The sequence below is a fragment of the Lacerta agilis genome, chromosome 18 (genome assembly GCF_009819535.1).
Source record: "Lacerta agilis isolate rLacAgi1 chromosome 18, rLacAgi1.pri, whole genome shotgun sequence".
Classification (NCBI taxonomy): Eukaryota; Metazoa; Chordata; class Lepidosauria; order Squamata; family Lacertidae; genus Lacerta; species Lacerta agilis.
The window spans coordinates 10,103,662-10,126,373 of NC_046329.1; the positions used below are offsets into that span (position 1 = coordinate 10,103,662).

Here is a 22,712-nt window from a genome sequence, read left to right on the forward strand (position 1 = left end):
CTCACATCCTCTCTTTTGCGTTCATTTCTAATCTAATCTTTAGTAACTTTGTAACATTGTAAAATCTACTTTCTTACGTCTAATCTTAATCTTACAATTATAATCAACATATTTTAAATCTTATTCTTATGAAATAAAACATCAAATTTCACATCTCAACTTCTTTTGTCCTCTCTTAACTTTGTTATGCTGTGGCCTATATTTCTTCTGATTCCAATTCGAAATATTTAAAAAAATAACACATTTTAACAAGTACCTAAGTATTTATTCCATTCTCCTAGTCCGTTTTCCCTCTGGGGTCGGAGTACCGTGGTCAGCCTTTATAATATCCCCATTAATTCATACTTTACCCCACCCTTCTCCTGTCCATCATCACCCTTCCCTTATAAAAATCCTGTTTTCATCTCACATATTCCCCACCCACCCCTGCAAAAACTGTGGCCGTCACCTCGCAGTCCGTCTCGCCCAGAAATTGGGGGGTTGGTGGGTTCAGAGAGGCACATTTTTTGGAGGGGGGGGAAATCAAAGCGTTTGTGGGGCTGAATTTGCACCCACCGATTTCCCCCCCCCCAATCCTCCATTCTCTATTCAATAACTCACTTGTTGTGGATTTGAAAGCAGATCCCTGCATGAAGGGGATAGCATTGCAAAATGAAACGTTTATTTCTGGTTGGTTTTGTTCCTCCGTTTCACAAATATTATTTTAAATTTTAAAAAATCTCTTTTTCTTTCTCTCCCTCCTCTCCTCTCTGCTCCCATCCCTTCTTCCTCTCCTCCTCCACCCCTCGCCCCTCTCCTTTTCTTCGGTGCGGAATAATAATAACAACGAAAAGACGGACTACGTTTGAATCTGGGGGGAATATGAACCAGCAGCAGAGAATGGCCGCAGCAGGGACCGACAAGGAGCTGAGTGACCTCTTGGATTTCAGTATGGTAAGCGAGACTCTGGTTATTTATCTCTTGCGGGGTTTACGCACATGTGAAGACGAGGGGAAGGGGCGGTGGCAAAAGGAATGGTGGCATTACACTGGGTTGGGTGTGTTTGAGCGAGGGAGTCGGACAGAGGCAACTCGCAAGGAGGCGAGCGGTTGCGGGTACCAACTTGTTTGTTCCTCGTCGCAGTATCAAGGGGAACGTGTAATTGCTACGGTCTCCTTGTTGTGAAGACTTAGGGAGGGTGGGGGCGGAGTAGGGGAAGGAGGGAGGGAGGGAGAGAGAGGGAGAAAAGGAAGGAAGGAAGGAAAAAAGAAACAGAGGAGGGAGGGAGGGAGGGAGGGAGACAGAAGGAAGGAAGGAAGGAAAGGAAAGGAAAAATGAAACAGAGAAGGAAGGGAGGGAGAGAGAAGGGGGGAAGGAAGGAAGGAAGGAAGGAAGGAAGGAAGGGAGAGAGAGAGACAGAGAGAAGGAAGGAAGGAAGGAAGGAAGGAGAGAGAGGGGGAGGAAGGAAGGAAGGAAGGAAGGAAGGAAGGAAGGAAGGAAGGAAAAAAGAAACAGAGAGAAGGGAGGGAGGGGGAAGGAAGGAAGGAAGGAAAAAAGAAACAGGAGGGAGGAGGAAGGAGGGAAGGAAAAAAGAAACAGAAGGAAGGGAGGGAGACAGAAGGAGGGAAGGAGACAGAGAAAAGGAAGGAAGGAAAAATGAAACAGAGAGGAGGAAGAGAGAAGGAAGGAAGGAAGGAAGGAAGGAAGGAGAGGGACAGAGGGAAGGAAGGAAGGAAGGAGAGAGACTGAGAGAAGGAAGGAAGGAATTGGACAGAGAGAGAAAAGGAAGGAAGGAAAAAGAAACAGAAGGAAGGGAGGGAGAGAGAGAGAGAAGGAAGGAAGCAAGGAAGGAAGGAATCAGGAATCTCAGCTAAAGCATCCATGGCAGGTGGCCACCCAACCTCTGCTTAAAAACCTCCAAGGAAGAAGTATCCACCACCTTCCATCCCACCGCCTCCGCCTCCTACTGTCAGAAAGTTCTTCCTGACGTTGAGTCAGAATCTCCTCTCTTGCCCCTTGCTAGGTTGGCAGGAGCTGGGACTGAGCAACGGGAGCTCGCCCCGTCATTGCGGGGATTCGAACCGCCGACCTTCTGATTGGCAAGCCCTAGGCTCTGTGGTTTAACCCACAGCGCCACTCGTGCCCCTCTCAAGAGGGAATGCCTCCTCCAAAAAGAGGCATTCTCCCGTTTCTTGGGCGCCTTCTGCCGATTTTATTGAGGAGAGCCGAATGGAGGCAAACTTTCGGCGGAGGAGAGGGTTGTGTCATGCCGGCCGAACTTGGAAGGGCGTGTGGTCTTGGCTTTTTAAGATAAGGAGCCTTGGAAGCAGGCCACGGAGAAGCACCACGTCACAGAGAGATAAAACACAACCCCAGAGAGTGACAGCTGACAGCGTCGGTCTCTTTTCTCTTCTCTAGTCCATTTCAACTTCGGTCAGGCAAGGGGTCACCGGGGTTGCCAAATTCTGCAGATTATATTAACACGGTTTCTTGAAATTTGGTGCCTGTGGGCTTTCTGTTAGATTCAGAGAACTGGAAATTTGGGATTCTGGATGGTTCCTTTTGTATTTCTGTGCCAGCTCTCTCTCTCTGCGTGTATGTGGTGTTGTTGTTGTTTTAGCACACAGCATCATGGGAGCTGTAGTCCTTGAGCGCTGCATGCATTAAAGGTGGTTTTCCCACACTGCATGGAAAATGAGAGAGAGAGAGAGAGAGAGAAGGAAGGAAGGAAGGAAGGAAAAATAAACTGAGAGAGAAGGGAGGGAGGAAGGGAGAGAGAAAGAGAAGGAAGGCAGGAAGGAAGGAAGGAAAAAGAAACAGAGAAGGAAGGAAGAAAGGGAGAGAGGGGGAGGGAAGGAAGGAAGGAAGGAAAAAGAAACTGAGAGAGAAGGGAGAGAGAGAAAGAGAAGGAAGGAAAGAAGGAGGGAAGGAAGGAAAAAGAAACAGAGAAGGAAGGAAGAAAGGGAGAGAGAGGGAAGGAAGGAAGGAAGGAAGGAAAAAGAGAGAGAAAGGAGGGAGAGAGAGAGGGAAGAAAGGAAGGATGAATGGATGGATGGAAGGAAGGAAGGAAGGAAGGAAGAAAGGAAGAAGAAACAGAAGGAAGGAAGGGAGAGAGAGGGGGGAAGGAAGGAAGGAAGGAAAAAGAAACTGGGAGAGAAGGAAGGGAGGGAGAGAGAGAGAGAGAGAGAGAGAGATAAACTTAAGGGAACTCCTGCCTTCTGTTGTTCAATCAGTTTCTTTTTTGTTTCCTTTGCACGTTCGCAAATCTGTTTCTTTTTCTGACGCTGCATAAAAAGGTTCAGAAGGGAGGATGCAAGTTGTCTGCGTTTTAAGGTGGCGGTGTAGGAAAAATATAAAGGTGCGGTTTTGCACCCCTCGAATTGGAGGAAATACCTCTGCTTCCTCCGAAGCCTGGTTCCGCTTGCGATGCTTTGAAGCGCCGCAGGTGGAATTGACCCTAAGCCAGAACACAGGAAGTCCATCTCGCTCAGTGTTTCTTGCACTGACCGGCAGCGCCGGGGGTTGCCCTAGGTCTGGAATTTCCTGGACGTAGCCGGAATACTGCAGTTCCCGGAAGCGGCGCCTGGGCAGAAAGCGCTGAAAGGTCCGTGGAAATCCAACGTTGGAAGTCTAGGTTATGACGAATTTCCTTAAGAAACAGCTCGAAAGCTATTGTTTTTCTTTTGCAAAGAAAACCCCCTAAGCTTAACAATTTTTGCGACTGGGTTTTTGCTCTTTGAAATGTTTTTAGTCAAGTGTGTTTCTGGAGAAGTGGGGGGACCGAACCCTGGGATCTTCGGCATGCAAAACGGCAAGCGCCTTTCCTAAAAACAGAGTAAGGCGCTAGTCCTCAGCATTCTGAACCTAGAGATGATCCATAGGGGCAACTTCCTTGTTGCTCCAACACATTTTGCGACTGGTGTGAGTTTATTCATTGCATTGATCTCCCACCTTTTCCTCTGAGGGAATCCATGGTTCGCCCCTCCTCAGTTAATCCCTACGACGGCCCTGCAAGGCAGGCCAAGAGGGCTGTGACTGACCCCAAGGTCACCCAGCGAGCTTCCTGGCGGAGAGGGGATTCGAACCCTGATCTCCCAGGTCCTAGTCTGACCCTCTAACCACTGCACCCCACTGTCTTCCTAGAGTCTTTCTGCTGTGGGGGGGCAGCTCTATAAATTAAATAGGTAGGTCAATATGTGGAAAGGAAAATGTCCCCATAGAGAAGGACCTGAAATATTTTCCTGGGAGCTCAAATTTGTTTTTGTTTTGTTTATTTTTCTTTCCCTTTTAACCTCTTTTCTGTTCTTTCCTTCTTTTTCCTTCCCTGTTTCTCTCTTTCGCCCCCTTTTTCTGTTTTTATGGTATCTATATGAATGTCTTGGTTTGGCTAAAAAGGAGAAAAGAGAGTAACTTTTGTGTCCCCCCCCCCTATAAACCTTAATAAAATTTATTGAAGCAGAAAGAGTCGCTATGAATGGCCCTTGGAGCCATAACTCGGCTTAATGTTGAACTTGCAAATTGCAGTCTGCTTAAGTTTCTAGTCCACAGTCATTTTCTACGCAAGCCACTTGTTTGCTGATAACCTGTGCCATATCTGAGGGATGGACAAAATCTCCTTTTTAGTCCCACAACATCATGGTACCAAACATGTTGGAGAAGGCTGCTTGCTCCTTATAATTTAGAAATCTGCAGCGGCTCAATTTGCACAGGCAACATTGTGATCCAGGTGTTTGTGCATTGTTTAAATATGCCCTTATCATTCCTCTTCCCGGATCTTCCCAGCGTCGGATAGAAAGCACAGAAGAGAAAAATCAAAGATGCATATTTTCACAGGTCTTTCCTGCAAAATGTTGACCAGGAAGACCGTGCAAGTGTGTTTGGAGTTGGAGAGATCTGCTTATGCATTGATCTGGGGCCAAAACTTGTTGATATTGCTGTGATCTCACGGGCAGTTTCTGATGTATCTGAATGTTTTTGAAGGGGGGGGTGACGTTAGGATTGCCATATGTCTAAACTTCATTTGCAACTTTGGCCCAAAAAAAGTGCTCAACTTTCGTGTCTGAATTTTCGCTTTTTGAATTTTTTTGGAATGATGCATGGGTACCTCGGTTCCCGAATGCCTCCGTTATCGCACGTTTTGGTTCTCGCATGCCGAAATCCCGAAACTAAATGCTTCCCTTTTTTACTTTCCTTGGATCAAGGGACTTTTCTTTAACTTCTCGAAGCTCTAAACCCGACTCTAGGTTGTCTTCTGATCTAGCCAGATGTTTAACTGAGAATCCATCACCCGTCCTTTGAAAAATCAAAACTTTAGAGCTGTCTTGCCCCCAAAACGGCAACGGAAATTTCGTTTTGGCGACCGCAGCCTTGGTTTAAGGAGCTGTTTGGCGACCGGCGTATATATATCTTGAGTTCCTAACTCTCCTTTCCCCCTCTTCTTCTTCTTCTTTCCCAGATGTTTCCGCTGCCAGTAGCCAATGGGAAAAACAGGCCTACGACTCTCGCTAGCACGCAGTTCGGAGGATCAGGTAACCTTGAATATATCTCCCTGTATTTCTATATTTTTTTTTCCTCCAGGGTTACACAAACGAGGAGCCTGAGGTCTTGTGCTTGCTGTTGCCGGGACTCCAGCTTCCTGCATGGCAATAATAATAATAATAATAATAATAATAGTACAATAATATAAATGATGCAAGCAAATGGTGGAAGTTGCGGGGATTCCGGCACAACAGCTGGAGAGGGGCGACAGGAGAGGATATATTGATTCATATTTCCCTTCCTAACTCGCACTAGCAAGCTGCTTTCTACAGCAGACTGTATTCCTCCCTTTACACAGCAGAAAGCTGGTTGCAGACTTGCGTGAGTCCCTTTGATGCCTCCTAAAAGAATAAAGGGACGTGGGTGGCGCTGTGGGTTAAACCACAAAGCCTAGGGCTTGCTGATCAGAAGGTCGGCGGTTCAAATCCCCGCAGCGACGGGGTGAGCTCCCGTTGCTCGGTCCCTACTCCTGCCCACTTAGCAGTTCGAAAGCACGTCAAAGTGCAAGTAGATAAATAGGTACCACTCTGGCAGGAAGGTCAACGGCATTTCCGTGTGCTGCTTTGGTTCGCCAGAAGCGGCTTAGTCATGCTGGACACATGACCCGGAAGCTGGACGCCGGCTCCCTCGGCCTATAGAGCGAGATGAGCGCCGCAACCCCAGAGTCGTCCGCGACTGGACCTAATGGTCAAACAGGTTTAGCCCATCTGGGAGATAACCTAGGTGCAGTCCAGGTGAATCCGGAAGCAGGCAGGACAGAAAAGAAGGGTGTGACTTGGGACAACAACTCCCATGATCCCTAGCTAACAGGACCAGTGGTCAGGGACGATGGGAAGTGTAGTCCCAAAACTTCTGGAGGGCCGAGTTTGCTGTGTGACGTGGCCTTTTAGAGGGTCTGGAAAGGTCACACCCACCTGCTAGCCACGTGCAAAAGGAAAGATGCTCCAGCCAGGTGTAACAGGTGGTTTCGAGTGGCTGGACCAACAATCCCCTGCAGGACCACTCCAAACAGGCAATGCTGTACTTAACTGCTCCAGTGGGTTAAATCCCACACGACCGGCGTTCCCCGTCCCCGATCTACGAAACAGCAGCCCTTCCCCTCCTGCTCGCGAGAGCCAAAGGGACAGCTGTCCTTTTAGAAAGAGGCATTCTCCCCTCTCGAGAGCAGAGAATGCCTCTTCTCAGACCAGGGATATGGGGGATATACCAGGGGGTCTTCCAGAGATTGGTGCCAGAACCCGCCTGCCCCCCAACTTCCAGCAGCCAATCCCGGGCCGGGGGTCTAGGGCAGGCACCCCCAAACTGCGGCCCTCCAGATGTTTTGGGACTACAATTCCCATCATCCCTGACCACTGGGTCCTGTTAGCTAGCGATGATGGGAGTTGTAGTCCCAAAACATCTGGAGGGCTGAGTTTGGGGCGGCGCCTGTTCTAACCACTACACCCCACTGCCTTCCTAGACCACTGGGTCCTGTTAGCTAGGGAAGATGGGAGTTGTAGTCGACTTTGTGCCTGTGCCTGGTCTAGGGCGAATGGGGTTTGTAGCCTGGCCACATCTGGAGAAAACCTGTTTGCTAGAAGGCTGCGTTTTTATGTTTAACTGCAGGTGCAAAAGTTCAAGGTGAGGGGGGAAGGAAACCCCCCCTTTCCCCCAATTTTTTTTAAAAATTTTTTGGATCTGGGGGCTCCGTTCCCTAACTTGGTTTTTGTGTGTTTCCTTTGATTTTGAGCATGAAAGCAAAATGTGCTTCGTTTGATGGGGGGGGCGCTTTGCTTTGATATGGGGTGTGTGCTATAGAGACTTCTGCGCCCGTTCGCGTCTTGGGAGCGGGGCGAGTCTGTGCACGTTCCCGAATTTTGAAGCTACAGGTGGTTGCAACAAAGTGGAATCTCTCCCTTCCCACCCCCACAGCACACACGAAAATAATACTGCCCCCACCCCTTTCCACTCCCTCTGCCCGGAGCTTGTCGCATCTGAGGAGGTTTCTTCAACTCCCACCCCACCCCCGGCTTTGATGCTTTTCACAAAATAATTTGGGCTTCTTGCTTGCCGCAACCGCCCCAGCAGTGTTTGAGATTCCGGGACGGGCTGAGCGGCCTGTACTCTTCCTTTTTGCCTTCTCAGCGCTCGTCCTTTCTGAAAAAGAGGGGAAGCAGAAGGGTTGGTGGAAGCTTCTGTTTTGTGCTGGGTGGAACTTCCATGGGCAGGAGAAGTCTACCCTCGGAGAAAGGGCCGAGTGGGGATGTGGGGCTTCTGTCGCTGTCGTGCCCCAAGGCTGGATCGCGTCGCTGCTTTCTTGTCTGCAGCAGGGTTAAAACTTTATGACTTTTTCAAAAAAAAAACCACAAAAAAACATCATTTCCTGTATCACGAAGGGGTGAGCTTTTTTGGTTACGAACACTGAAAAAGTGGCTGTTTCGTCTCAGTTTTTTTTGGGGGGGGGAAGGATCACCCCGAAATGAAAAGCTAGAATTGCCGTATAGAGGTGAAACTCGGAAAATATCGTGGAAAGGTTCATTTCTTTCAGCTATTCAACTTAAAGGGTGAAACTAATATATGAGATAGACTCATGGCATGCAAAACGAGATATGTGTCAAGCCTTTATTTGTTATAATTGTGATGGTTATGGCTGATGAGAACCCCAAATTAACAATCTCAACTTTGGGGTTTTCATCCGCTGTGCGCCATAACCATCACAATTATAACAAGCAAATGCTTGACGTATCTCGCTTTGCATGTCTTGAGTCTATCTCATATATTAAACTCCAGTAGCTAATGAAAACAATTGCTTTCGTAAATGGACTTTTACACGATATTCTGCTTTTTCGAGTTTCACCTGTAGGTAATTCAGTGAAAATGGCTGCAAGAATTTGTCGTAAATATGGAAACCTTAGCAAAAAAAATAAAATCATTGCGGGTATTGGAGAAACGTTGGAAGCAGGGGCCCTCCGTACCCCAGATCCCAAGGCGTAATTTGTGCACAGAATGTGCAATCCAAGCAATGCACGAACTTTGCGGCGCTTGCAAACAAAGACATACGGCAGCTTCGATTTACTCTAAGCAGCAAGAAGGTTGTCAAACTTAATCCATTGTGGGAGCCCGTTCGGCTCCCAAAAGGGTCGAAAACCGAGGCGCAGCGTCTGATTGGCTGCAGGAGCTTCCTGCACTCGGCTTCCGATAAACATTCGAAAACCGGAACGCTCACTTCCGGGATTTGCGGCGTTCGGGAGTCTATTTGTTCGGGAGCCAGGCCGTTTGGCTACCAAGGTACCACTGTACGATGCACGAAAAAACATTGTGCAAGCATCAGAAAATCCGCAATCGCTGTTTTCCCCCCACCCCTGTATCCTAATGCATAATTATTATGTGCAATTGCATAATGCATTATACAGTTACGTATACAAAAAATCCGGATGATTTTGGGGTGACCTTTATCCCCTCCCCCCCCCCAACCAAAAGGTTTGGAAAGGAGAGTTTTCATTGCTTTTTAGCCAAAAGCTCGTTGAACTAAGCTGCAGGAACAAGAGGTTGCCGAAAAATGGAAAACCTACAAGCTCTAGTCTGCAGTCTTCCAGATGTTGATAAGATTCGCGGGTTGCAGCGGCCTTGGCTGTTGGCCCTGGGGATGATGAGAATGTGGCCGCCACATCCCCACGTCCCGACCTCCTCTTTATCAGGAGAGAATGCCTCTCCACAGTTGTCTCGATGGATACAGGTTCATGACCTAGGAAGAGGCATTCTTTTCAAGAATACAGCGGCGTCTTGGTTCTCAAACTTAATCCGTTCCGGATGTGCGTCCCAAAACCAAAGCGTTCCAAAAGCAAGGCGCGCTTTCCATAGAAAGTAATGCAGAATGGATCGGTCCATTCCAGACTTTCAAAAACAACCCCTAAAACATCAATTTTACATAAATTTTACTATCTAACGAGGCCAATAATCAATGTGTAAAGGTAATGGAGGAGACTCTTGAGAGTCCCATGGACTGCAAGAAGATCAAACCTATCCATTATGATGGAAATCAGCCCTGAGTGCTCCCTGGAAGGACAGATCCTGAAGTTGAGGCTCCAAGACTTTGGCCACCTCATGAGAAGAGAAGACTCCCTGGAAAAGACTCTGATGTTGGGGAAGATGGAGGGCGCAAGGAGAAGGGGACGACAGAGGATGAGATGGTGGGACAGGGTTCTCGAAGCGACTGGCATGAGTCTGACCAAACTGCGGGAGGCAGTGGAAGACAGGAGGGCCTGGTGTGCTCTGGTCCAGGGGGTCACGAAGAGTCGGACACGACTGAACGACTGAACAACAAAGGTAAAGGGATCCCTGACCGTTAGGTCCAGTCGTGTCCGACTCTGGGGTCGCGGCGCTCATCTCGCTTTACTGGCCGAGGGAGCTGGCGTCCAGCTTCCGGGTCATGTGGCCGGCATGACTAAGCCGCTTCTGGCGAACCAGAGCAGCGCACGGAAACACCGTTTACCTTCCCGCCGGAGCGGTACCTATTTATCTACTTGCATTTTGTGCTTTCGAACTGCTAGGTTGGCAGGAGCAGGGACCGAGCAACGGGAGCTCACCCCGTCATGGCGGGGATTCGAACCGCCGACCTTCTGATCGGCAAGCCCTAGGCTCTGTGGTTTAACCCACAGCAGCTTACCTTTGGGCAGAAACCAAAAAACACCCCAACCCAAAACCAGCAACCGCCTATCAAAGGAGCAAGCGCCTGTTTTCTTTCCCCTTTTTGTGGATCCCCCCCATACACCTTTAATTTGGCACACTTTGATCTCTCTCCAAAAAGGAAGGTTGGCGTTGCATCTGAGAGTTGCTCTGTCACTCTCCGACCGACTCCTTTCTCCCTGCCCGCCCCCTCCGTCTCCAAAACAAAGAATTAAAACGCCAGCTTGGATTATATCTGTAGAAAGATATATTTATATGTACGCACGCACATAGGTATGGATCTCTTCCGCCTTTTATTGTGGAGCTCTGTGTGTGCAAAAAAGTTCACCTGATCTGTAAAAGCTTCAAGTGGGGCATCTTGCCAGCTCGTTGCGGGTACCTTTCTAGGATTTCGTTAATCCCTAAAATAATATATATGCTCCTGTGATTAAAGAAACAGAGGGCTTTTAAAAAATGAAATTGAAAAACGTCGCAAAAGGGTTCCGCCTTCCCCCCCCCCCAGCCACTCTGGTTTAAAATAAAATAAAATAAAATCAGGTGAGTTCTTTTTAAAAGTGGCAGCTCTTGAGTTTTCAGGTTGCAAAGCCATAAAACCTGCCGGTTTTTTTGGGGGGGGGGGGGTTGGGGGATTTTTTATTGGTTTTTCCACTCCTTTTTTGTTGCACCAATCTAAAGATTAAAATCATCGGTTGCACCCAGTGCTTGCCTTACTCAAGAGTAGACCCATTGGCGTTAGTAGACCCAAGTTGGGCACGCCTGCTGTTTTCGGCGGGTCTACTCCTGAGTAAGGCCAGCGTCGGCTGCAACCCCGTCGATTTTATTTTTCAGGAAACCCTTCCGGGCTGTAAAGATATTTTTTTAAAAAATAAATAAACAAATTATTGTTTTTTTGTTTTGTTTTTTAAAATGGCATAAATTGCACATTGCATAAGTCAGGCTGAGGGTTGAAATCTGGCACATTTTTCCAGAACAACAGCTAAATGAAATGGGTTTGGCAACCCGTCCTGGCATGTCGAGTCTCCCCAGGGTTCCAGGGATTCGCAGTAGAATTTGCCACTCTCCTTGCTACAGCCACGCTTGCTATTTTAAGTCAGGACCATGAGGACTAGGACCTTGTTTTACCTTTTTGGTCGGCGCTCGGAGTTCCCCAGGTGTGTTTTGCGACTTGGCGCGGGTCCTGTTGCGGCCATGCGGAGATCTCTGGGCGCCAGTTTGGCCCCTCCGGCTTTCTCCAGCAGGTCAGCTGAAGACCTTATTCCTAGTTCTCCTAGCTAGCCCATCATCCCTAGCTAACAGGACCCCAGTGGTCAGGGATGATGGGAATTGTAGTCCCAAAAAATCTGGAGGGCCGAGTTTGGGGCGGTGCCTGCTCTAACCACTACACCCCACTGCCTTCCTAGAGTCTTTCTGCTGTGGGGCAACCTTGCTATGTTGTTTCCGCGAGTGCAAAACGGCTGCTTTTCGAAGCCCTCGGAGGAAAGGCAGGCTGTAAAATCTCGTTGATAACTAAGGATAATAAGCCGGTGGACTTCTGACTTTTCAACGAAAAGTGCAGCCTTTCCTTGCGGGGTTGTTGCATTTTAGCTGCGTCTCCGGCGAAAGAGTTTAAAAGGGAAATTTTGAGCCAGACTTCCAGAGTCTTAACATCAAAACCTTGCACTTCAATACAGCGGCACCTCGGTTCTCAAACTTAGTCCGTTCCGGAAGTCCGTTCCAAAACCAAAGCGTTCCAAAACCAAGGCACGCTTCTTTCCCATAGAAAGTCATGCAAAGTGGATTAATCCGTTCCAGACTTTTAAAAACAACCCCTAAAACAGTGTTTTTCAACCTTTTTTGGGCAAAGGCACACTTGTTTCATGAAAAAAATCACGAGGCACACCACCATTAGAAAATGTTAAAAAAATTAACTTTGTGCCTATATTGACTATATATAAAGTAATTCTCTTGAATAGGAATCAAATAAACACAAAGAAAGTATTTTATAATTACTTTTCAGTTTTTCCCACGGCACACCAGGCAACATGTCGCGGCACACTAGTGTGCCACGGAACAGTGGTTGAAAAACACTGCCCTAAAAGAGCAATTTGACGTGAATTTTACTATCTAACGAGATGGTTGATTCAAAACACGAAAGTAATAATCAATGTACTGCAGAAAAATCAATCAGTAGCTGAACTGGGTTCCACACACTCACAAAAACCAAACGAAAAACAGCTGCAAAAAACAAGAAATGAATAGCGAAAACAGACAGAACTCAGCGTAAACACTCAAAACGGAGCACGTTCGACTTCCGAAAAAAGTTCGCAAACCGGAACAGCTACTTCTGGGTTTGCAGTGTTTGGGTTGCAAGTTGTTTGAGTGCCAAGGCGTTTGAGAACCAAGGCATCACTGTACAGTACCTTGCAATAAAAAAAACTCTGCGCTTCAATAATGGGTTTCTGAAAATCCGAGATGGAAAAAACGAAAGGAATTCCTGTGTAACCAGGAGTTTGGGTTAGCAGGGTGGCTAGTTGCTGTTTTGAGTAAATAAATTTCTCACGCAACACTCCCTTTTAATCTCGACTGGATGTTCCTATTCTTTTTTTAAAAAAAAATTAGAGGGTGTTTCTAATCAAAGGGATCCATCTCGTCAGGGATGGCATGACGGCATCTCCCAGCTCCTGCCAGCTCGGCAGGTTTGGCAAAGTTGGCACCGTTGCAAAGCCAACGCCGAGCGAGGGCGGCGCTCGCTTGCCCTCGCTCCAAATGGGCGCAACTCTTTAGTCCCCTGCACCGTTTTGTGGGAGAACCCCAAACTATTGCTGAAATTGCGGCAGGGGGGAGTGGGGCTTATTTTGTGGCAGTGTATCGCTGTCGGATGTGGGCAGGTTTGAGAGCCGCAACCGTTCCACCTGGTTTTTTGGCACGCCTTTCGAAGGGGAAATCTTCCGCCTGGGGGGCCATATTGGGTTCTTGACTGCAATCCAGTGTCGGGGTGGGGGGGGGACTGATTTACTAGGGAAATTTGGAAGAAGGGTTTAAGCCAACTTTTCTCCCTGAAATCACAGCTTCCCAGCACTTACAAGTACCTTCATTTTCAAACGCCTTGTTTCTCAAACACCGAAAACCCGGAAGTGAGCGTTCCAGTTTCCGAACGTTTTCCGGAAGCCAGGCGTCCGACGCGGCTGTCAGCTATCGTTTCCGGGGCGCCTGCGCCAATCAGAAGCCGCGCCTCATTTCCCAAACATTTCAGAAGTCAAACTGATTTCCGGAACGGATTTAAGTTTGACGCTTTTGTTTTCGCTCTTTATTTTGCGTTTCGGTTTTTGAGCCTTTTTCGGTTCGTTTGCTTTTGCGACCGTGTGGAACCCAGTTCAGCCACTGATGGATGGATTGATTGATTGTGTGGCTGTGGAAATGGATAACACCCCCCCCCCATCCCAACAACGCAGGTAAGAAAAAATAATAATTTTTATCATCTACGACGCTTTCTTATTTATTTTATAGCACAGCACATTCTTGCTTTCGTTTTATGGATCAATGGTCTCGTTGGAGAGTAAAATTCACGTTCCATTGTGGTTTTAGGGGTTGTTTTTAAAAGTCCGGAACGTATTAATCTGTTTTGCATGACTTTTATCTATGGGAAAGAATCGCGCCTTGGTTTTGGAACGCTTTGGTTTGGGAACGGACTTTCCGGAACGGATTAAGTTTGAGAACCAAGGTGCCACTGTATGGCCATTGGAAAATATCACCCAATGGAGATTTCCGTGTTCAGTATGCGAATCTGTGAGGGAGGGGTGCGTTTTTGCCAAAGGGAGGGGGTCTGCAAAAAAAAAAGCAGCAATGGGATCCGAGGGGACATTTCTACCACCTCTAAATTGGTAACGTGCCAAACCACCGTGTTGATATCGAGGAAGATCGGGGACAGGGGTGTGTGTGTGTCTCGCGGCCTTCGGTTTTCTCTGCCAATTGCCGCCTCTCTCTTAAAAAATGGGGGGTGGTGGTGGAGAGAACGCCGCGGCCTCCCTTCCGAAAGCTTGCAAATGCCCTATTAACATTGTTATACAAAACAGCAGCGCGCCGTTTAATTAGGAAAAATAAGGACTAACCTCCACCATATGTTCCGTCTCCGTCGCTATTTGCATTTGAAAGTCCGGCTGTGTTTCAAAATGGGATTTTCGCCATGTTGAAAAGCCTCCAAGTTTTGGGGTTGCTATGGGGAACGCGAGCGTGTTTGGTTGGGGAGGGGACGATGACGGAGACGACGCTGTGCATTCCTACCGACTTGAAATCTCTGTGTGGATTTTCTGCATGGTTTTGAATTATTCTTTTTAGCGGGGAATTTTCTGTTACCCTCATTGTGGCATCTACAAGTGATCCTCGAGGAAGGAGGTTTGTGGCCTGTGTTCGATACCCCCCCCAAAAAACATCTGTACTGCACCCTAATATATCATAAGCGAGCAGTTCTGCCTGGGTTTTTAAAAAAGCAAACTGCGGCCTGCGATGTGGCAGTGAGTTCCACTGGTCAGCCTGGCATTCTCCCTCCAAAAATGAAAGCTTCCTCTGGTTGTAAATATTAAGACGATACCAGCAAGGATGAGTCTTTCTGTAAAAGTGTGCATGCACACGAAAGCTCATACCAAGAACAAACTTAGTTGGTCTCTAAGGTGCTACTGGAAGGAATTTCTTATTTTATTTTGTAAAAAATATATATGATTTAAATCAAGTCTTACTGACGAGTGACTTAAATCGTGATTTAAATCGATTTGATTTAAATCAAATCCACCCTGACGGCTTGCGAGAAAAATAATGGGGGTTGTGGATCGGTTTGATGATAAATCGGTTTTATTATAAAACAGATTGGTGGGCAAGGGGTGTGTTCCCAGTCCCAGCTAGAGATGGAACCTAGACCCTCCGGCACACAAAATCGAATTTACAGCCCTTTGCCCTAATGATACGGCAACATTCTAGTCCTCATTGTTCTCAGCAAAGAGCTGGTTTTAAGTACAGTGGTACCCTGGTTCCCAAACGCTGAAAACCCGGAAGGACGTGTTCCAGGTTTTGAAAGTTTTTCGGAAGCCGAATGTCCGACGCGGCTGTCGGCTATTGTTTCCGGGGCGCCTGCGCCAATCAGAAGCCATTGCTCAGTTTCTGAACATTTTGGAAGTCAAAGGGACTTCCGGAACGGATTAAGTTTGGCGCTTTCTTTTTCGCTATTTATTTTGCGTTTTTTGGTTTTGGGGGCTTTTTAGTTTAATTTGTATTTGTGACTGTGCGGAACCCATTTCAGCTATTGATTGATTGATTGATTGTGTGACTGCGGAAATGGATAAGAGCCCCCCCATCCAAACAATGACTATCATCAGCGCAAGGAAGTGAAAAATAATAATTTTAATTTTCGTCACCTACAATACCGTCTTATTTATTTTATAGTACGGCACATTGATTATTGCTTTCATTTTATGGGTCAATGGTTTCATTAGATAGTGAAGTCCATGTTAAATGGCTGTTTTAGGGGTTGTTTTTAAAAGTCTGGAACGGATTGAATCGTTTCGCATTCCTTTCTACGGGGAAGCGCGCCTTGGTTTTGGAACGCTTTGGTTTTGGAGCAGAATTTTCGGAACGGATTAAGTTTGAGAACCAAGGTACTGTACCACTGTAGATGCCCGGGATCGATCCTCAAGCCTGCCTTTGTAGGGGGGGGGGGACCCTCCAGGCAAATGCCTCCAGCGACAGCCAGGATTTTGCATCTACAAAACGTGCCAAGTCTTTTATATACCTGATGATCATTCCAGATCCGGAGAGCGGCAGTTTCAAGTCAGGAAGCTGGCCCGAAACCTAAATTTAACTCCGTTCTATTTTAAATCGGCTCGGGAATTCTCTCTCTCTCTCAACCCCCCCCCTCCCCTCCAAATTTGGTAAACTTATTTTTTAAAAACAAAACACGTTTGCAGTTCGGCAAGCGAGAGCCAGAAGTTAGATGGTGAATGAGCTGACGAATATTATTTTTATTTCTGGACTACCGTTTGGGGTTTCACTTAGCTCATTTGGACCAGAATCCCAGCTTAGCAAACTTTCCTGTCAACGCATCATCAGCCAACGAAAGGACCTCTGGGAATCTCGGAGGAAGTGCACAAAGGCAGATGGGCGCGATATGAATACCTTGGTTCTCAAAACTTAATCCGTTCCAAAACCAAGGCGTTCCTAAACCGAGGCGCGCTTTCCCATAGGAAGTCATGCAAAACGGATTAATCCGTTCCACACTCTTAAAAAAAAAACCACCCCTAAAACAGCAGTTTTAATGTGATTTTTTTTAAACAAGATTTTATTGGTTTTCCACACAAAACAAATACGAATACATCAAAGAAACAACAAATACAACAAAAAAGAACAAAAATAAAAGAAAATACATACCTACATACAGGAACACCAACACTCCATCAATTTAATTCTAATCTTATTTCGAGTCTAATTAAGAGGACTTCCCCCATTCTCTCCTCTGCTTTCAATTCTAATTTACTTTAGTAACTTTCTATCAATTTTAACAAATCATTCACTTATATTCATAATCTGCATCTCTAATTCTTATGTCATTTAACATCTAAATCTCAAAATACAACTTCTTAATACAATTTTTATCTTCTTATAAGTTTTAACGTGAATTTTGCTATCTAACGAGACCGTTGAGCCATAAAATGAAAGCAATAATCAATGTACTGTACTATAAAATAAATAAGACGGTACTGTGGATGATAAAAATTAAAATTAGCTGTTGTGAGTAGCTGTTGTGGGGGTAAACCACAAGAGTGGAGTTTCTGATGCACGATTTTAGTCCAGGCGCTCTTGTGACAATGTGTTCCCAGGTTCAATTTTCAGCCATGTCCAGGTGCCCAGATTTACGCAGGTCCTGGAAACCGAGCCTGATGAGGAACGGTTGAAGGAATTGGCTATGTTCAGCCTGGCAAAGAAAAGACTGAGACTAGATAGGAGAGCCACCATCCATTATCTCAAGGGCTGTCCCATGGAAGAGTGAGCCAGCTTGTTTTCTCCCGCTCCCGAGGGCAGGACTCGAATCCATGGCTTCGAGTTGCAAGAGAGGAGATTCCGGGTCGGACTAGATGCCCCTCGGGGGTCTCTCTTCTGACGCTGCCATTTTACGATCTCAACCAAACCGCTCGACTGGCACCAATTCACTTGTCCTGGGATGCAAGAGGGGGGAAACGGATGCAGTTCAAAATGGAAATAGTACAGTACAAGCTCTGGACTAAGGCAGAGTTTTTTAAATGTCGGTCGCCAACTAGTGCCCGGAAACGGACATATAGTCGCATTTGGAACCCGTGCCGGTAGCCAAACACACCTGGGGGATTTTGAACGCCGTTAGAGGGCCGCGTCCACCGCCTGGACCCAAGGTCCCCCAAAACGAGGAAAGCAGTCTGGGCTACCTGGCCAGGATGTTTTGCATGTGCAGGAGGGAGGGAGCGAGAAGCTCCTGGGCCAGGAAGGTTAAAGGTAAAGGGACCCCTGACCGCTAGGTCCAGTCGCGGACGACTCTGGGGTTGCGGCGCTCATCTCGCTTTACTGGCCGAGGGAGCCGGCCTCCAGCTTCCGGGTCATGTGGCCGGCATGACTAAGCCGCTTCTGGCGAACCAGAGCGAACCAGAGCAGCGCACGGAAACGGCGTTTTGAACTGCTACGTTGGCAGGAGCTGGCACCGAGCAACGGGAGCTCACCCCGCCGTCACAGGGATTCGAACCCCCAACCTTCCGATCAGCAAGCCCTAGGATTAGAGGTTTAACCCACAGCGCCACCCGCATCCTGGTGTGCAGTAGTTGTTGTTGTTCAGTCGTTCAGTCGTTTCCGCCTCTTCGTGACCCCATGGACCAGAGCACGCCAGGCACGCCTATCCTCCACTGCCTCCCGCAGTTTGGTCAGACTCATGCCAGTCGCTTCGAGAACACTGTCCCACCATCTCATCCTCTGTCGTCCCCTTCTCCTTGTGCCCTCCATCTTCCCCAACATCAGGGTCTTTTCCAGGGAGTCTTCTCTTCTCATGAGGCGGCCAAAGTACTGGAGCCTCAACTTCAGGATCTGTCCTTCCAGTGAGCACTCAGGGCTGATTTCCTTCAGAATGGAGAGGTTTGATCTTCTTGCAGTCCATGGGACTCTCAAGAGTCTCCTCCAGGGTGTGCAGTTAGAGATACCTTATTTTCCGCACTATGAAAATGCGATTATTATTATTATTATTTAACCCACAGTGCCACCCGCGTCCCTGGGCCAGGAAAGCAGGGTGCAAATGCGGGCACAGAATAAGACCTGCAGACGAAACGGGCCCTGCCTTGCCAAGCTCCTTTTGCAGAGCTTCTTTGCAAAGGAAAGCTGTGTCCCCGAGAAAGGAGCTCACCGTATTGTTGTGGCAACAGCAGTTTGGGGGGGGGAAACAGTCTTAAGACAAAGGATTTCCCAGGCTGCCTGCCTCCCCCCTTTCTTCCCACCCCCTGTTTTTTGTTTAAAGCAGCTGGCAGCAAGGGAACACTTTGTTTACGGAAGAAAAGAAGTTTTTTCCCCCCCTTTCTTTCTCCGAGGGGCGAGCTTGTTTTTCCGGGCGCAGGGAATCGGCCCTTCCTGGCAGGAGCAGTTCTCCTCCTTATTGCCTTTTTCCTGCTCCGTGAGTCACCCGTCTGACGGCCCGCGCGGCAGATCGTGACCCTGCGCAACCCCAAAGCACCTTGCCTTGTTTGTTTTGTGTGTCCCCCCCCCCCCAAATACCAACGGCCCTCTTGGCTCGGCTCCTTCCCGTAAAGACTACGGGGCTAAGATTCTAAGATCATGGCCGCTGGTCCCATCACCTCCTGGCAAATAGAAGGGGAAGAAATGGAGGCAGTGAGAGATTTCACTTTCTTGGGTTCCATGGTCACTGCAGATGGTGACAGCAGTCACGAAATTAGAAGACGCCTGCTTCTTGGGAGAAAAGCAATGACAAACCTAGACAGCATCTTAAAAAGCAGAGACATCACCTTGCCGACAAAGGTCCGTATAGTTAAAGCGATGGTTTTCCCAGTAGTAATGTACGGAAGTGAGAGCTGGACCATAAAGAAGACTGATCGCCGAAGAATGGATGCTTTTGAATTCTGGTGCTGGAGGAGACTCTTGAGAGTCCCATGGACTGCAAGAAGATCAAACCTATCCATTCTCAAAGAAATCAGCCCTGAGTGCTCACTGGAAGGACAGATCCTGAAGTTGAGGCTCCAAGACTTTGGCCACCTCATGAGAAGAGAAGACTCCCTGGAAAAGAGCCTGATGTTGGGAAAGATGGAGGGCGCAAGGAGAAGGGGACAAGAGAGGATGAGATGGTAGGACAGTGTTCTCGAAGCTGCCAACATGAGTCTGACCAAACTGCGGGAGGCAGTGGAAGACAGGAGGGCCTGGCGTGCTCTGGTCCATGGGGTCACCAAGAGGCGGACACGACTAAAAACTAAACAACAACAAGATTCTAGTTCTCATGACTAGCCGAGAGGATGCTATCTTCTACCAATGGTCTATTGAGCTCAATGTTGCCAGCTCTGACCGGCAGCAGCTCTCCAGGGTTTCAGGCAGGGGCGTTGCACAGCCCTACCCGGAGACTCCATGGAATTGTTGTTGTCGTTGTGTATTGAGTTTAATTACTGCCCTATACCCGGAGGATTGAACCCGAGACTTTTGCATGCAAAGCCCAAAATAAGATTCTAGTCCTCAACGTTTCAGCTGATTCATGCAGGACTTCGGTTTGCCTAGGATTTCAATGGCAGAATTGGCATGGGGGGGGGGATTTAGGGAAATTCAACAATTTTCTTCGGGCGATTTGCTGGAGAAAGCTCCGCTGATTCACCCACCCAAAAAGCTGCACACCTTTTTGTTTCTGGATTTTTTACAAAGTCACACAACTTGCAAAACTTTTTTTTTAAAATATCCTTGTATACACACACACTGACATATGGACAAGTGTTTAATGGCTGGTTCCATCTTGGTGTTAGCATTCTTTAAAAAAAAAACCCCACACAATTGATTTTATTGTGTTGACTTAAAAAACTCCCCCCTTTTTCTCAGTGATCCCCTTTGAGGTCTTTTGTTTGGTCACTGTGGGGCGACCTTGTTTTCACAGCTGCCAGGAAGTGTTTCGGGGGCCGCAGAGTTTATTATTATTATTTTATTTTAATTGTTTTCAACCCTCCGGCTTATCTGTGCTCCGTTCGTCGTCATCTCTCCCCATCCCTCCCCTGCCAGATTTATATTTCTCCGATCGCAGGCTGCGTCGGCAGAGCCTGAGTTTCTTAATCTCGGGGTCCCGGGTTCGAGTCCTGCATCGGGCACAGGATTCCATGCATAGCAGGGGGGTTGGGCTGGAGGTCCCTTCCAGCTCTGCGATTCTGTGGTTGGTTCCATGGCTTCGCAGGAGCTTGGCAGGTGGAGCGCGCCACTTTTAATCTCAGGGTTATGGGTTCGAGTCCTGCATCGGGCAAAACAATTCCTGCATGGCAGGGGATTGGGCTAGAGGACTCCCGAGGGTCCCTTCCAGCTCTACAGTTCTGTGGTTGGTTCCATGAATTCGCAAGAGCTTAGCGGGTAGAAAGTGCGACTTTTAATCTCAGGGTTATGGGTTCGAGTCCTGGATCGGGCAAAAGAATTCCTGCATGGCAGGGGGTTGGGCTAAATGACCCCTGGGGGTACCTTCTCCTCCCCTCTCCTCTCCTCTCCCTGTGGTTCTTAAAATGCCCCAAACGATGCAACCGTTCGAGCCGCAGACTCTTAATCTCAGGGTGGCGGGTTCGAGTCCCGCATTGGTCAAAAGCTTCCTGCATTGCGGGGGCTAGATGCTTCATGGTCCCTATGATCATGATTGCGATTATGATTATGATTAGTTAAATCTGTATACAGCCCTCTCCCCGCAGGTCTGAGGTTGGTCCACGGGATAAAACCACAATATAAAAACACAAAATTCATAATCGAAAACAACCCGTCTTTCTGCCCCTCTTAACCCATTCTAAAAGGGCATTCGATGCCTCCTCTCCTTGTATTTCCTCTCGAGCTGAAAAGCCCCAAACGCTGCAACCGTTCGGAGCCGGAGACTCCTGATCTCGGGGTCGCGGGTTCGAGCCCCACATGAGGCAAAAGATTCCTGCATTGCAGGGAGTTGGGCTAGATGATTCTGGGGGTTCCCTTCCCGTTCTGGTACGATCTGCGTCAAATTTTGCCTCCGGCTTTCTGCTCCCCGGCCTCCCTAAGAAGAAGAAGAAGTTGTCTTCCCCCCAACCATCTCTAAAATTTGGGTGGGGCTAGTGGGCGGGGCAAAGCCGGACAGTGTGGGGTGCTGCCCAGTGGTGGTGGTGGTGTGGGGACCACATTTAAGCTGCCTCGCTCCTGGATCTTAGTTAGCTTTCTCACTCCAGGAAGATCTGGGTTCGAATCCGCTGCCCAGCCACAAACTCACTTGGCAACCTGGCCGAGATTCCCCTCCTGCCTGGCCTACTTTGCAGGGCTGATGTAAAGGTAAAGGGACCCCTGACCGTTAGGTCCAGTCGCGGACGACTCTGGGGTTGCGGCGCTCATCTCGCTTTACTGGCCGAGGGAGCTGGCGTCCAGCTTCCGGGTCATGTGGCCAGCATGACTAAGCCGCTTCTGGCAAACCAGAGCAGTGCATGGAAACACCGTTTACCTTCCCACCGTAGCGGGACCTATTTATCTACTTGCACTTTTGACGTGCTCTCGAACTGCTAGGTTGGCAGGAGCAGGGACCAAGCAACGGGAGCTCACCCCGTCATTGCGGGGATTCGAACCGCCAACCTCCTGATCGGCAAGCCCTAGGCTCTGTGGTTTAACCCACAGCGCCACCCGAGTCCTGGTATGCAGTTAGAGACACCTTATTTTTCCAGACTATGAAAATGTGATTATTTATTATTATTATGTTTTAAAAGACAGTCTTTTGCCGTTTTCGGTTCAGAATGGGATTTCGAGCCGTGCGTCTGAATGATCGCTGGAACCGAGCCCAAATGGCTGCCGGAGATTGTCTTCGGCATTTGGCTGAACTTGGCTGTAGGGATTTCAAAGGGAGGTGGCCGGGGCTGGGTTTGTGCGGAAAGGGGAATCGAGTCGGGGCGGTTGCCGAGGCTAGGTTTACTCTCGAGTAAAACGCGGTTGGCCGCAACCTTATCGCGGCTGTTCCCAAACCTTTCCCATAAATCCGTACCCGGTTGTCCCCTTATCCTGTAAAAAAAATTAAGACATGCAGAAATACTCCCTGCTAAGGAAGAGTTTAACGGAGTATGATTCGAAACAGCGGCAGTTAATTGCACATTAATCCAATTAAAACGGTTTAGTTTAATTAATTCAACGGAACTGATGGACTTGATCCAACGATAGCAAGCTTTGCAAAATCTGGTAGTTGGTCTTTTGCGCCTCCAGCCCCCCCCTTCCCAGTTATCTCACTGCCCACGTTGGGAGCCACCGGTCTGTGGTTTAGTTCCTGAATGGCTTCTTTCCGGTTCGCCTGGAGGACATCCTTGACTCGTCCCAGGCGA

At 48.1% G+C, this 22,712-nt stretch overlaps 1 protein-coding gene across 10 annotated transcripts in view; it reads left to right on the forward strand.

Annotated features, from left to right (window-relative positions):
* Positions 1–834: 834 nt before the first annotated feature.
* TCF3 (transcription factor 3) overlaps positions 835–22,712 on the forward strand; it is a 69,234-nt gene continuing 47,356 nt past the window's right edge. For all 10 annotated transcript variants that reach the window (XM_033136612.1, XM_033136608.1, XM_033136610.1 and 7 more), the window contains exons 1-2: positions 835–933; positions 5,435–5,507. In XM_033136612.1, the coding sequence (XP_032992503.1) occupies positions 862–933; positions 5,435–5,507 (145 nt within the window). In that variant the 5' untranslated portion in view covers positions 835–861. The remainder of the gene's footprint in view (positions 934–5,434; positions 5,508–22,712) is intronic.